We start from the raw sequence: 14,490 nt of genomic DNA on the forward strand, positions 1-14,490 counted from the left end.
TTCATTCATTCATTCATTTATTCTCTCATCTGCCTATAGTTCCGTGTCAGGGTCTTGTCCATCATTCGCCGTCGTGGCGGTCATCTAGTGCGAGCCGTCGTGAGCCTCCTCAGCGGTACGTCGGGGACGTCCGTCCGACGGCGACGCCGCGGTCGCGGGCACGGCGTGCTCGCTGGTCCGCGTCCGCGCGGCGACTGCTAGAGCTTTGGCTTGGCTGGCCGGCGGCCGGCAGGAACGGTGGCGCGGGCCGCCCCGCCTCGCCGCGTCGGGTTGGACTGCCCTGGCGGTGCCCCGGCGTGGCCGCGGCGCGGGCCGAGCAGGGCCTGCACTGGGAGTGGGGGCCGGGGCAGGCCGAGGCACGCCGCGGCGCGACTTGGGCCCACGGCACTGGCTGCGGCCACGGAGTGCCGCGGCGTGGCACCGCGCTGCCCCCCCCAGGGGGAGGGGGGAGGGGCCTCGCTCGCCACTCCCACTGTAGCAGACGACGCCACCGTCTTTTGGCCGTCAGGGCCGCCGATGGAACCAGGCGGGCGAGCCCTCCGAAACATAAACAACTCTTTTCTGATTACTCACGCTGGTTGTCCTGGTTTACTCGGTAACCCCCCTGGGAATCGCCCATGTCTTTTCCACAGGCTACCGGGGAAAACCAGAAACCATTTCCGCCGTGGCTGTGAGGCGCGGATGCAGAATTTGCCTCTCGACCGGGCGCCCTGCAGACTGATTCCAAGAGTCGTTTTCGTCGCGCTATCCCTCTCGCGCTCAGAGGGCGATCCCTTTCTAGGCGCCGGAGGGACAGAGCGACGAAAACGACTCTCGGTATCGGTCTGCCGCTCCGCCACGCGTGGCGGGGACGCCCCTATGGGGCTTCGGCTGCTTCGGCTCGGGCGGGCTTGACCGCCGCTTCGGCGCTGCGGCTTGGCTTCGCACGCTCCGCACTGGGACACTCGACACGACCTGTTGCCAGCCGAGCGAACAGTCTCTCTCTTCCTCTCTCGCACTCACGGGGCTGTCCGTGAGGGTGCGAGAGAGACAGACCGCTCGGCAGGCGCACCAAGGCGCGTCAAGGCGCAGCCGTGCGATGCGCCGCGACCAGCGCCGACTGCCCGACAAACAGAACCGAACCGGAGGGTACCGAACCGTGTATTCTCAGCACCATGACAGCCACTGGAGCCGCGGGGAAAGGGGAGGGGGGAGCGATACTTCCGATGTATCTCAGCTGACCGGCGCACGCTGCAGCGCCCCAGCCAAGCTTGTCGGGTTGCGCGGCATCCAGTCACAGCCGATCGCGGACAGCAGGACACTGAAACCCGCGCTGTGGAGCGACACTGTGGCCGCGGACGCCCGGTGGCCGCGTGGTCAAGAGTGTCGCGCCTCAATGGCAGACCGATGGCGGGAGGCTCGGGTTCAAATCCTCTCGAGTGTCGATTTTTTTTCGGTGCGGTTTCCCGTCACACAGTGGGTCAGAAGACCGGTAAGGCGGTAAAAAGCCCGGACGGGTTGCTAAATGGGACTCAACCGAACGTGTGACCCCACCAATGGATCGCTCTCCGAACGAGGAATCCATTGGTGGGGTCACACTTTCGGTTCGGGACCTGGTTAGCGTCTCTGGGGCACCAAACGCGTCCAGAGTTTGGGCCGCCGGCGCCGGTCTTCTGGCCCACTGTGCGCCGCACTGGTGTCCGGACTCCGGACGGCCCCGGCCCAGCTCGGCGACGAGGGCCCTGGACGGGGTCGCCCTAGACGCGCAAGGCCAGGGCGGCCGTCGAAAGCGTACGAAATGCGCGCCGGAGGTCCTGCACCCCGTGCTCTTGAACAGGTGCCGCCCCCCCTCCCCTCCGCGCGCCGCGGATTCGCTCCACTCTAACCTGAAAACTGGACGAGCGCGGCGGCGGCCTGGCCGCCCTGGACGGCGCTCCGTCGGCGGCCTGCCTTGCCTGCCTCTGCCTGGCCGGCGCGGCGGGGGGCAGGAGTGGGGGGCGTGTGGCGTCGCGCCGCGCCTCGCCGCGCCTCGCCGCTCCGGTCGGCGTCATTCTGCCGTGCACAGTCCACAAGGCAGGAGTAGAGCAGGGCGTCGCACGTAGGCCCTGGAGTACGTCCCGCTCCATCGCAGCAGCTCGGCCACCACGCCCGACCAAGCGGGAACGCCCCGCCCCGCCCCCGCCCCGCCCTGCCCACCGTCCGGAACTAGTTCGATCTCGCGCGACCCGCACCGCGAGGCACCCCCGTCGTCGCGGACCTGCAGCCGGCGGCGACCGCCACCGCCGCGACCGCGTCCTCCGCCTCCTCGAGGGCCCCGTCGACGGCCCCGACGGCGTCGTCCTGGCGGCGGCGCTCCCCGACGGCCCCGCGTGCAAGTCTCCATTGTGGATGTGCAGTGCTGTGTGTGTGTGAAGTGCAGTGTCTAGTGCAAAGTGCAGTGTTGTGTCAAAGTGTTGCTCGTTTTGGATCGCTTCGTCGTCCGCCGAGGCGACGGTCTGCCGTGACCTGGAGGACGTCATCACCCACCCCTCGTCAGGTGAGGAGACCTGGACGAGTCCGCCACACCGACTCCACGATGCGTCACCGGTTGAGGGGCACCTCACTTCATCCAATCGGGCTCCAGTCTCTGCCCAGGCCCGCCTCTGACAAAGCCGGCAGTAACACTGCAGCTTTTTCGTCACAGTTAACATGACGATTTCATTGTGATCAAAGTGGAAATTCAGTCTTGTCGTCAGTCAGCGCACACCTAGTTTCGAAGTGAGGTACCCCTCGTCAGCGGTGCTCTTATCTTTAGAATCTATGGATTCAACTCGTTTTGTCACCCCATACACACTACTGTACCTGTTGGTCTATCAGTTTTTACGCGACATGGCTCCGTAAAATATTGAAAACGTTTGTGAAACATTTGTGATACAAGTCCCCGAGCGCTGTTCGGCTCAAAGTGGTCGTCGCAGTTTGCGAACAAAGAAAACTCCCTGGGTTGATCACGTTTGAACTGAAATTGATAGAAACCTGACGCAGGTATTAGCACACTTCCGTACTTTCGGTGCCGATTTTGATCCTGTCGGTTTCTGCGCTTGCCGCAAATTTTCACTTTCCGGATGTTCAATCTGTTTGGGATCTGAAATACGCTTCGCGCGGAATTCGCTTTTCTAGGGCAATAGGTGCACATTCCACGCCGTGCATTCCTCTCCTGTCCATCGCGAAAAAAAAAATCCACCGTGGCGTCGGACTTTGACGCAAGTCTGGACAAACTTTCCGTTTTATAATTCGAGGCATACGTAGTACGTAGATTTAACCGATGTCGTAGATAAACGTGGGATCGCCAAATTTAAATAATTGGGAACAAAACAATTTTTTTTTTCGCCTGGAGGCTGAAAGTAGAGTCGAGTCTAGTTTGTATTCGTGTTACTCTCAAATTCCTGGACAGGTGTCGAGATTCGTCTGATAGTCCGCGATGCAAATTTGACGACGTACCGCGCGTGCGCCAAGCCGGCCAAGTGCAGTTTGACCCCTCGTTCCTTTTTCCCCGGGAACTAACTCGTTCATTTCGTGCCGCGCTTTGATCGCCCTGACGCTCTTCTTGTGCATGAGGCTCGGCCTCCTCGGAGTGTGCGGTACAGTTCTGCCCCCGGCCCACACGCCGCCGATGGCATCGCCCTGATCTGTGGCGCGGGCGGCGCGGGCGGCGCGGTCGCGGGTTCGAAACCCCGTACCGCGCGCCTTTCCCGCGCCGAGATACGGCCCTGTGTCGGCCGGCCGCCCTGGCCCCGCCGGCCCGACCCTGTCGGCGGGAGATACAGTCAACACGAAGCGGGCCGCCGGACTCGCACAGCCCTTTAATCATGATTTTATATTCCCACCTCCCTGATGGACCGCGCGCCGCGCTCTCCCACTTTCACACATTGCTTTTCGCGCCGATCGATGGACTAGATTCGGATTGCTGTTGACCGAGGCGCCGTTGTTTGGTCGGGGAGCAATATGCAACGCCTTCCTGATTGCGCGCTGAGTGCTCTGTGATGTATCACTCTGCGTGGTATGACGGGGTCGAACACTTTGACAAATAACCCATCGAAGATATTTTTTTAGCTGTGTACTTTTATTTCCGGGTCAAACGTCCATTTTTTTCGGACGACTTGTTGCGCCCAGCAAATGGTTGCGTGGTGTGCGTGCGGCGCCGAAGCGCGGGAGACGAGTCTAGTTCACACGCGGGGCGAGCCAGCGGCAAAGAGTGAGAGTCCGTGACTGGGACACTGCCGCGCGGTCAGTGCGACACTCCGCCACTCGTTTCCACTCGTGCTGGCCAGGCCTTTGGAGCGACCGATTGCCCCGCCTGCCCGCCGCTATCCCAGTCCTAATGGCTCGCGATTCAAATACAAGCTCGCGCGGATCACACGAGATCCCCCTCCCCACAGCGCGCACGCCGCGCCGTTTGCATGCGCGCTGGTGAGGTTAGGTCGGCCGGGGTTGTTTTGCAGGATTGCTTGTTGCATCGCGTGAACAAGGCTCACCCTGTCTCCCCACGCGATGCGCTTGTGCCCGCGCCTGCGTCTGTGTGTGTGTGTTTGTGTGTGGAGAGGTGTGAGTGATGGCAAGGCTGTGAAAACCCTCTTTCTCTCTCACGCGCGCGACTGTACGCGACGGCACAATTTTTCCAAGGCGAAAAGCGCTGGCTGCAAGGCGGTGGCTTTTGGCGGTGTCTGCACTGGCGGGAGACTGGCCGTGCGCCACCTGTTGGTTCATAACCGCGTTCCGTTGTTCGAGGAACACTCATCCCGACACGTGCCGGCCGGCCCGGCCCTTTCATCGGAACCTCTGTTTTTTTTATTCCCTGTCGTCGAAAATAGGATTTGTTTGTTATCGAACTCATCAACAATATAGGCTACCTCAACTTTTTCGATCGAGTTTTTTTTTCTATTGCCTTGTGCGTTTCAACCGCGCGGGAGTATGCGTAGCAGCGGATTCAAAGTTGACGACACGACAAGTTTAAAATGGGCGAGCGGAACGTATTTCTGGTCGGTGGATTTATCTTTGACTGGAGAAAGGCTAAATGCCAAAACCGTGCGCCTGCTCCTCCACACGCTATCCTAATTGAACCCCTCCTCGGAGCATCGCTGCCTCGCTGTGTTTGCAAAGCGCCACTCGCCAGAAACCCATAATCCCGCGCCAACGCGCCTAAAAACTGCTGCTCAAGTACCGAAAAATAAATCCAGCCGCCCTTTTTTTTCACCAATCCCTGGGCTTCTGCTGGCACTCGACGACCTGCAGACTGATCCCGGGAGTCGTTTTCGTCGCTCTGTCTCTCTCGCACTCGCGAAGGTGTGACAGAGACACAGCGACGAAAACACGACTCTCGGAGTCAGTCTGCACAGCTCCGAGATAACACCGAATTAATAACAGCACGTCAATTAGCGTGGCGGCACGCGTGCCGAGGATTTCTGGCGGGCTCTCCGCTACACGCGCAGGCTTCACAGTGCCCCGCGTTGCTCCGCGCTGCTTCTCTAGATAGCGGCAGTATGCGGCGATACGAGGCGAGCGTCGTCTGCTGCGCCAGAAGTGCTGCGAGCGAATTGCGGTCTGCCAAATGCGCCAAATGCACGGGGAGGAGTTAAAAATCTTAGTTGTTAAAAACTTACCTAAGTTATCAAAGAAAGGTTGAAAGTGGAAAGACATTTTTGCAACAAGCGTCACTTCGGGTGCGGGTGGGCGGGTGCTTTTCAATTTCGCTCTACCGTGGATGGCTTTACTACCTCTGAAACGTTCCGTTTTTTTTTTTTTTTTTTTTAAATTTGCTATTTTGCTCGTAATTAAGGCACGGCTTTTTAAAAACGGCCCGGTGCGGCCGGAGGCGAGCGCCTGCAGCAGCCGGGGTAGGCCACCACCCCGGACACGCGAGCGCGGCGGGCCGGCCCGCCCCGCAGGCTGCGTTCCCGAGCGACTTTCTAACCAGAGCGGCAGCCTTTTTTCCTGTTTCCTTTTTTCCCCGCTGTTTTCGGTGCGATTGCTTATGTTTTTGTCACCGACGAATGAAGCGGCGGCAGCGCCTCGACGACGGGCTGCCAACCCGACAGACGTGAATAATTTCATTTCAACGAGCCGCGTTTTCTGCATCCTCTGCCGTAACGTGGGTGGCAGCCCTGCTGGCCGTGCCTGCGGCGCGGCGGCCCGCCTGGCGGCCTGGCCCAGGCCTGGCCTTGCCGGCGCGGCCTGCAGGGCTGCCAACGCGACAACAAAAACACGGCGGCGGCTACACGGACAAATTAGAGCCAAACTGTAGCGGCGGTGTGGTGGCGGCAGTGATTGTGGCCGGCCTGGCTGGGCCTGGCTGCCCGGCCGACGCGCCGGCGGTCCTGTCGCCTTGCCGCGGCCGCCGTGGCCGCCGACGCCAGATTTCTGTTGGCCGGCTGTACTTTGTCGTCGCCGAACTTTCCCACCGGCTCAATCCTGGACTCCATTCTGCTCCGCCCGGGCGACCGGAGGAGCTTTTGACCAAACGGCGCCGCCGTTGCAAGTGTGGCGCGCTGCTGGAGGCTTGGTAGTGAGGACGGCTCTCACTCTGGCACACGCGCTGCAACAAAACGGTTTCTGGGTTTCACAGGAATTCCCTGGAAATCGCCTGTGTCTTTACTCTAGGCTACCTGGGAATTCCAGGGACCATTTTTGCCGCGTGCACACTCTTTCTGTTTCCGTATCGGAAATCGACTTTCAGACCCGCACGTCGCGTTCGAAATGTAGAGCCGTGTCTTGGACGGCAGTGTTTTTGGACATTTTGATACACGAGAGCAAACTGTCTCGCCTTTTAAGGGAAGGGGGCGGGTATTTCGCAACTCTCGGGCCGCCGCCGGTTCGACTGTTTTCTCTCCGAACCGACCGAACGTTTGCCCCAAGTCGAATAGAGCGGTGGTCATTTTAGGGAAAGGGGACGGCGCCGTGAAACTCTAACGACTCTCTCTCTCTCTCTCTCTCTCTCTCTCTCTCTCTCTCTCTCTCTCTCTCTCTCTCTCTCTCTCTCTCTCTCTCTCTCTCTCTCTCTCTCTCTCCACTTTTCGAACCGCGCGCCGTTCGAGCACAGCTGTTCGCGCTGAACTTAAATAACCCTCCAATTGGAGTGCGTGCGATTTTCGATTTATACTGCATACTTCGATAATTGAACACCCAAGCCTTCTGCTGCATACTGAAAACGTCCGTCGGTGATTCCTACGTCACCGACGCAAAAATCCAGAATCTTGGACTGGGCGGCAGGAAGCTGCCAAGGTTGCCGGCGCCTTGCCGCCGTGCCTCGCGGCCGGAGTACTGTCTTCGGGAGTCGAAAGGGGTGGGAGGGGGAGGGGGGGGGCGACCACGCGCAGCGTTATCGCCGCAGAGGACAAGCACCCGGCAGCAGTGCTAGCAGTGCGCCAGCAGTGTCGAGGCATTTCCACCGGACTGCAGACTGATTCCGAGAGTCGTTTTCATCGCTTCGGCCCTCCGCTCGCACCTGCACGGAACGCCCCATGGGTGCGAGAGAGACAGAGCGGCGAAAACGAATCTCTGGCAGGCGCGCTACGCTACCGAGTCCCGGCGAGCGAGGCCCGGCCCGCCGCGGCCCGCGGCCCGGCCTGCCACCTATCAACGCACCCAGGTCACTTCCGGTCACCGAGGATGAGGCCGGTGGGGCCCCGGTGGGGCCTCGGTGGGGGGCAAAGAGTGTGTCCGTCTGCCTGTCCGCCCGCCCGCCCGCCTGCTACTTCACTCTATCGGCCAGGCTCATTCAAGGACAGCCATTGTTAGCCAACTTATAGGCTGCTGCTGGGACGCCCCAGACTCGCCTCCCGTTTAGCATACGTGGCAAGCGGGAAAAACGTCGCCGCTCTCTGGTATTTTCGCACCGAGACACTGCGCTTTGACGGGCCTGCACTGCTTGACAGGTACAGGCCCTCGCGCCGTCGGCCGGATTCCGAGAGTCGTCGCTCTGCCTCCGCTGGGCCAACGCACCTCGCGCCCGTTCCCTATTTTTCGGGGCCGACTGTCCGGGCTGGGCCTCGGCCGGGCCGTTCTAGGCGTACAGTGTATAGCCCCCGTTGCAACTCGCGGCGTTTTTTGGACGGCGACTCTCCCCCGGGCTGGGCCCGGCCCTTCAGCGGGGCGAGGAGGGGGAGGAGAGGTACCCGCGTTCCCACAGCGGCCGTATCGACAGCCCAGCCAGAACAAATCGAAGGCGGTAGACTGCGCGGGAGTGCGGCCGAGGACGGGCGGGCGGACGGACAGGCAGACAGACAGACAGGCGGATAGACAGACAGACAGACAGACAGGCGGACGGTCGGACACGACAGATCGCGTGGACGCACAACTTGGCGATAACTTCCGCCTCGATTCGCTTTATTTTTTCCTGAAGCTCATCGACTGCGATCGTCACCTTGCTGTGCGATGCGTCGGCCATTTTCCCGCACTGGAAAATGAAGAGTGTACGTACACGGTTGGCTCTCAAAAGGAGTCAACGGTTGACGCTGTTCGTCCTCTCAACAAGGGCATTCTGTGAAAAAATAGTGTACGTGGAATGTACACTTTGTACATAGAATGTATACTCTGATGCGTCTGGCCGCAAATTAGAGTGTGTCTTTACACTTTTTTTCAAAGCATGCCGCAGATTACAAAAAGCGCTAAAATTTAGGTTGACTCTCGTAAGAGTCAACCATGTACACTTTTTCAGTTTCCAGAGTGGATTCCTTTCAGTCTCTCGCCTTTTTTGAGAGTGTGGCAGTGAAACGGACGTAGAATGTCCGCCCCTGCGCCGCCCCGTTCTTTTCTCACCTTCCGATCAGTAGCTCTCCACGGTTCATTTTGTCCCTCATTGACGGACTGGAGGAGGAGGCCCGGGGCGTCAGAGCGGTTCATGGAGGCTCATGAATCCAACAACAAGGTGGGAAGTCTACTCGCTGCGGTTCCACAGAAAAGAAAACTGTGAGGTGAGGTTAGGTCGGACGAAAACGTCATGTCGGGCTGACATGCGCAGTGTATGTTCACACTCATGTGTGCATTACGGCATTACTTATGTACAAAAGTCCACGAGCATGTGCAGATGTGTTTCGTCTTGCCCTCTAGTTCAAGTCTCCAGGCAAAGAAGCCGCACTTTCGGGCCTATCCGTCCCCGACTCGGAGTCGAGCTCCGTTCCAAACGGCTGGGATATGAAGCACGCGCTGACCACCGCGTGGCGGCACTCTGGGATGCACGGGGCGGTCCGGCTTAGCCATTCGGGCAGTGTGCCTTTCCATCTGGCACACCGTGGGCCCGCTCGCCGTGGACCAGGCGGTCGGTTTGTGGAGCTGCGCGCCTCCTGATTGTCGAGAATACAAATCCGACCACACGGCATGCGGCCCTCGGACGGACAAACAGACAGACAGACAGACAGACGGGCGGTAGACAGAGAGAGTTGACTCCCTGAGTTCCTCGTTTGACTCGTCGCCCAGAACCGCACGCTGTGTGATTGTGGTGGGGTGGCTGTGTTAGTTTGTGTACGGTACCATAACCACGTCCACCGTACCGGCCCAAAAAAAATGTTGACTGCACCGCGAAATAGCGATTGCAAAGCGATCGTTCAATTTATTTCGTTGTTTAGATCGGCTCCACGTGGCTTTGCGCGGCGTTATTGAGTCGTTGGGAAGAGGGGAGATGGTCTCGAAGCTATCTGCGATCGGAAAAGAGCGGAGAGAGAGAGAGAGAGAGAGAGAGAGAGAGAGAGAGAGAGAGAGAGAGGGCAACACGGTGCAGAGGGACGGAAGAGTGGGTGGGACAAATAATGATAGATGCCTTGCGGTCGACGGTAGCCGATTCTCAGGTATCGAGCTACCGGTCTTCTTGGCGTGCCCCGGTGAGGCTGCATAGCACACACACACACACACACCGTGCAGAATCATCCAACACGGACCCTCGGGATGTGCACACTTTGTTTCAATGGGGTTTTCTTCAACGTTACTGGTTTTGTGAACTGGTCGTTGTATTATTATGAAAATCGTTTCGAAGACTGTTGTTTTTGTTCCATGAGGGCACTTCTCGTTTACTAAAAAAAAAAAGTCCACGCGCGAAAGTCCTTGGCAGGGCAGACAGTAGTGTGTCCTGCGTGGAAAGTGAAGAGGAGACCTCGTCAGGTGTTTCAGACCGACCGAGTTGGTAGAGTACCAGACGTAAGCCGCAGACATCTAATTTTGCCGTGTGTGTGTGTGTGTGTGTGTGTGTGTGTGTGTGTGTGTGTGTGTGTGTGTCACTGGTCAAACTGTGTGGCCACATGGTGCGGGCCGCTTTCTAGCTCATCCAGATCCCGCTGGCCTGGAGCTGCTTCCGAAAAAGACAGACGTGGCGGTGCAGTACCCTTCTCGTTGTTCTTGTTGTTGGCCAGGCCAGGCGGTCACTTTTACCAAAACGGCTCGGCGCCTTCGCACGCGTCCCCCCCCCCCCTTCTCTCTCTCTCGGCTCGCGCGGCTACTTGCGGCTTGATTCGTTGAAGCCTTTTACGGGGAGGGCGCCGCCGGTGGATTTACACTGCCAGCAACACGGCGATGAAGACCCTTATCACTGGTTATCGGTGAGACACACCACTGTGTGTGTGTGCGCGCGCCACGCCGCGCGTGTCCGCGTGCAAAATCGGGTAACTCTGCGGAAAAAGCACCGCAGTTGTGCGCGGCGTGGCCGATGCCGAATCGTCGCTCTGCCTCTCTCGCACCCCCTGGGCGGCCCACAAGTGTGAGAGAAAGAGAGAGAGAGAGAGAGAGAGAGAGAGGCGTGTGGCGCTCCGTTCCCAGCATTGTTGGCTGCAATTAGGTAACCCCCGGCGCCAAGGACGCGCGCCGACAAAGGCGGTGGCTGGCACGTGCGAACACGGGGTGCGATATGCGGCTCTATATGCGTTTTTCTCCTTTCTTCAACAACAATACGCGAGCCCCCCGCGCGCGCCTTGACACCGTTCACCGGTCATCGTGAGAGAGAGAGAGAGAGAGAGAGAGAGAGAGAGAGAGAGAGAGAGAGAGAGAGAGAGGCGTCACACCGTGGCAAGGTGACGTCACGGGAGAGATGATGCGCGGGGCTGCTGTCGTGCCGGAGCTGCCTGCCTATTTATTCATAGTGCAAACTTTGCATAACGCTTGGCGAAATTCCTGAAGCCGTATATTTTAGTAGTGTGTAAGGTTATGGTTGGTTTCAGTGAGTTAAGGAACGGTTAACGAGGCGTTCATACACTTTAATGTTCACGCAAGATTTTTGAAAAATTTAATCGCATTTTATTTAAAGTAAAAGTAGTTTTTTTTCAGATTTTTTTCATGTGGGAATTATTACTATTTTTTAAGATGAAGCGGGTGGTGTGGTAAGGGCCTTTCCTTTGAACGGAACCTGGCACTCTCACTGTCACACACAGCGCGCGCACACACACACACACACACATTTACCTTTTGGCGAGGACTCATCTCCCTTTTGCAGCCATTAGACATTCCCAGCATTCGTCAGCGATAACCAGGATCGCAAGCCGTGTAAACACGCAGACCCCACCTCATCTATCTCCTAAACCATCTCATTGCCCTTCTCTCTCTCTCCCTCCGCAGCCTCCCGAGGAGTTGTCTCGGCCGTCGTTTTATTTTTCTGTCGAGAGCCAGGGCCGCACACAGGAGCTAATGCTGGTCCGTAATAGCCGCCAAGGAGGGAGCGAGATGGGGCGAGGTTGCAGCGTCAGTCTGGTGCAGGAGGACTAAGCCTGCAGGGGTAATCTTTCTGGGTCTCCGGGTGCGAATAAGTAGCACGATATTTCTTAATTTGCAAAAGGGACCGCCCCTCCCTCGTCTCACGGCGTTTTGGGAGTGTGTTGGACCATTTTGGACAGTCTGAAAGTGCAGGCGCGTGTGACGTGGGCGCTCAGTCTCGGCACAACAGAGACTTTCATACTACAGGAGCCTGCGGATCACAATCCACACCACTTGAGAAAATGAAACAACGTACTCAGGACCGCAGCGAGCGCAGGCTTTCACTGCGCATTGAGATTCAAGGCAACCACACTAAAAAGTCGTCGCCCCCCATGGCTGTGCGATCAACGCACCGCTGCAGACAAAGACTATCGCAACGCGTGCAATATGGGACATGCCTCTGGTCGTTCCCCCGCCCCCACTCCGGGTCCGCCCCTCTCCAGACCCCCCCCCCCCCCCCCCCCCGTGGCGCGTTTCGAGTCTCCCTCCCCGCGACCCGACTGACGCTACTGTGGACTGACTCCGAGAGCCGTTTTCGTCGCTCCGTCTCTCTCGCACTCGCGGGGCGCCCCGTATGGAGTCTGCTGACGCTCCGGGGAGCAGAGCCGCCTCCTCTTCTCCGGCGAGCTGCGGCAATAGTCGAGCTACTTGTGCGTTTCTGTATCGTAAAACTCGCTGGCCGAGGAATCCGGCGCCTGGCTGTGCCTCGCCGCGCCTCGCCGCCCCGGCGGGACCGGACACGCGGACACGGCCCTGGCCGAGGCCCTGGCGGCGGTCAAACGCGGCAAAGCGGCGAAAGGGGGGGGGCAGTGGTGGCTATTCGGCGCCGTGTCGTGTAGGCCATTCCGTGCATTGCGGAATTGTCCTGACTTTGTTGTTGTTGTTGCAAGGGCCTTTTGCTGCCCCTTCTTCCGATTGCACCCGGCCCTTTTGACTAGTCCGGACTCTGTTGCTGATTTAACTTGGCCCTTTTGACTAGTCCCGACTCTGTTGTTGTTGCTGATTTAACTTGGCCCTTTTGACTAGTCCGGACTCTGCTGTTGTTGCTGATTTAGCCCCGCCTTTTTCACTAGTCCGGACTCTGTTACTAAACCTGGTGCTGTGACTTGTCGTTACTTTGCTGTTGTTAGTTTTGTTTTTGCTGATTAAACCCGGCACTATGACTTGCGCTAACCTTGTTGTTGTTGTTGTTGTTGCAGGGCCCGTGGTCGGCGCGACCTGGACATGGCTTCCTGACCCCCGGCCGCCCCGCGGCGCCTCCCCCGACCACCCCGACCCGCTGGGCGACGGCAAGGATATGATTAGCATGGAGTTGCCCCCGGGCCACCAGCTGCACCACGGCATGGGCCCGCAGCTCGTGGACTCGCTGCACCAACAGCACCTGCAGCACCACCAACAACACCACCAGACAGGTTGGTAGCTCGTACTGTGCGGAGATGCCGGATGAGAATTTCGTAGTGCCAGTCCACGTGGCCGTGTGTCGGGTTGCGCCACCGCCGCCGCGAGCTCGGCGTCGATAAAGAGTTTGTTTCGCCGCGACCGCCCGGCTGGCAGTGGGCTGGCCTGGCCGGCCGACCCGACTGCCCAGGGCGCACTGCGGCCCGGCGGACCCCGCGGACCCCGCCACCCTCACACCGCCGCGGGGCCCACGGGCAGCCCACGGCGCGGCTCCGCGCTCCGGCCGGCCTGGGCTTTTAAGCGCCGCCGGTCGTGCTCCACGAGTTTCCGTACCGCCCCCACCCCTCCCCCACCCCTCCCCCTCGCTGGCGCCGACGCTTTTAACCCGCGCGTCGTCGTCGCCGTCCCGGCCGATCGACACTTACTTTGCTTTTTGACGTTTCACTCGTAATTCGGGTGCCGCGGTCGTTGTTGCGTCGTCCGGCAGAGCTCTGTCTCTCTCGCACCTGCACGGAACGCCCCACGAGTGCGAGAGAGACAGACTGCTGGCCGGCCGGCGGAGCTTGGCTGGAACTGTGTCAGGCTTGTTGGCCGCGCCACTCCCTCTCGCGCGCAGCCTTCCGTGCAATGCGCGTGTGACGAGGTCGGGGGTTCGAGTCTCGGCGGTGGCGACCGTTTTGCTTGCAAGCATCCTCGTCCTTGTCATTGTAATCCCGACTCGGGGAACGAGTTTACTCAGAAGTCAGAGCGATGATAATGATCTGAGGATGATCATCTAACAGCCTAACCTAACTTAACTTTAACTTTTGAATTTTAACATTATAGTAAGTTTATCCTCTTTATCCTCTCTGTCGCTTTCCGTTCGGTGCGCCCTTAAGTTTTCAATGTGGTGGCAAGTTAAGGTTATCCAGCTCAAGCAAGCGTACTGCTGGAGGTGTTTTGAGTTTGACTGTACCGCAGTTAGGTTAGGTCCGACCTTCCACGTGGGGGGCTGCTGCCTCACAATGAACAATCCCTATGCAACAAAGGTCGGCGAGTGTGAGCGAGTGCAATATTGGCCACCACGGCAGCCCCGGCCGTAATAACACATCTTTAGTGTGTCTCCGCGACTCGGACCAAATTACTGGCTGTAAAAACGCCCTAATGGGCCGCCAGGGCTGCGGATGGAAAAGCGGGTATTGCCTCGCGGTAGGTATTGGCTCCTCGTTACAGGCTGCGTGGCTCTTATAGTGGCGCGGTGGCGTCGGAGACTTAGTGGCGGACTTAGTCGCCGACCGACTGTTGCGGGAATACCACCCACCATTTAGGCCTCCCAGTTCGACGGGGCTGCGCTTGGAGCGGCCAGCGGTCAAATTGGGCGCCTCTTTGTGTGTGTGTGTGTGCGTGTGTGGACCCGTGCGGAACGGTGTT

The 14,490-nt window shown here is 59.0% G+C and overlaps 1 protein-coding gene across 1 annotated transcript in view; it reads left to right on the top strand.

Annotated features, from left to right (window-relative positions):
- The first annotated feature begins 2,332 nt into the window (after nucleotides 1-2,332).
- LOC117647446 (paired box protein Pax-2-A) overlaps nucleotides 2,333-14,490 on the top strand; it is a 69,249-nt gene continuing 57,091 nt past the window's right edge. Inside the window, 2 exon segments of the mRNA XM_034389190.1 lie at nucleotides 2,333-2,515; nucleotides 12,882-13,094. Of these exon segments, the coding sequence (XP_034245081.1) occupies nucleotides 12,980-13,094 (115 nt within the window). The 5' untranslated portion in view covers nucleotides 2,333-2,515; nucleotides 12,882-12,979.

The sequence above is a fragment of the Thrips palmi genome, unplaced genomic scaffold, assembly GCF_012932325.1.
Source record: "Thrips palmi isolate BJ-2018 unplaced genomic scaffold, TpBJ-2018v1 HiC_scaffold_2, whole genome shotgun sequence".
Lineage (NCBI taxonomy): Eukaryota > Metazoa > Arthropoda > Insecta > Thysanoptera > Thripidae > Thrips > Thrips palmi.